The following is a 970-nucleotide window of genomic DNA, read 5'->3' on the forward strand; positions in this document are numbered from 1 at the left end:
GGCACTGTGCGGGGCTCCCCGTGCTCGCAGCTGCAGTCTTTCTCAGCAGCATTTTGGCTTTCAAGTTTCTGAAATATATTTATTATTTATTTATTATTTATTTGTTTAATATTTATTTATTTATTCATTTATTTATTTTTAATTTAGGCGGAGACAGCGCGCGACGGCGAAGGGCAGACAGCCGAGTCGCTGCGGCAGCAAATTAAAATCCTTGAGGAACAAATTCTGCAGAAGGACCTCTTTGTACAGGCAAGGGTTTAGGGTTTAGGGTTTAGGGTTTAGGGTTTGGCGTTTAGTAAGGGTTTGGGATGGCGTGCGCCAAGTTAGGGTTTTTAGCTCGCGCGCGTTGATGTTCTCAGCTGCACCACCCCGGGCCTAGGGTTTAGGGTTTAGCGTTTAGGGTTTAAGGTTTAGGGTTTACGGTTTAGGGTTTAGGGTTTAGGGTTTGGGCCTCAGGAAGTGCAGCAGAAAAGCTCCGAGTCGGAGCGGCAGCTGCAGCTGCAGCTGCAGGGCGCGCAGCGGCAGGCGCAGCAGCAGGTCAGCAGCAGCACTTTGAATTGTTTCCTTTTAATTATTTAATTATTTATTTATTTATTTATTTATTTATTTATTTATCTATTATTCTTTTTGCGTTTGTTTTATTTGTTCGTTCATTTTCTATTTATTTCTATTCTTCATATGCCAGTTTGTTTGCCTCCTTATACCATTTCCTACCACTATTAACTAATTAATTAATTAATTAATTAATTAACTATATTTATTTATTTATTTATTTATTTATTTATTTGCTGCTGCTGCAGTCCCAAGAGCTGCGCTGTACTCAATTGGAAATAAAAAATATTTCAAAAAAGTTTTTGGGAGAAAGGAGACAGCTGGAGACGGCCCACGCGGTGAGCTGTGCATACACCCCACTGCAGCAGCAGCAGCAGCAAGAGCAGCAGCAGCAGCAGCAGCTGCTGCTGCTGCTGCT

The 970-nt window shown here is 42.1% G+C and overlaps 1 protein-coding gene across 1 annotated transcript in view; it reads left to right on the forward strand.

The window, feature by feature from the left end:
• Positions 1-579, forward strand: part of ETH_00042200 (uncharacterized protein) — a gene marked incomplete at both ends in the record, with an annotated part of 4,083 nt that extends 3,504 nt beyond the window's left edge. Inside the window, 2 exons of the mRNA XM_013373951.1 lie at positions 148-249; positions 457-579. Of these exons, the coding sequence (XP_013229405.1) occupies positions 148-249; positions 457-579 (225 nt within the window). The remainder of the gene's footprint in view (positions 1-147; positions 250-456) is intronic.
• Positions 580-970: the final 391 nt, after the last annotated feature.

This window comes from Eimeria tenella, genomic scaffold (assembly GCF_000499545.2).
Source record: "Eimeria tenella Houghton genomic scaffold, Eth_scaff1835, whole genome shotgun sequence".
NCBI classification, from domain to species: Eukaryota; Apicomplexa; class Conoidasida; order Eucoccidiorida; family Eimeriidae; genus Eimeria; species Eimeria tenella.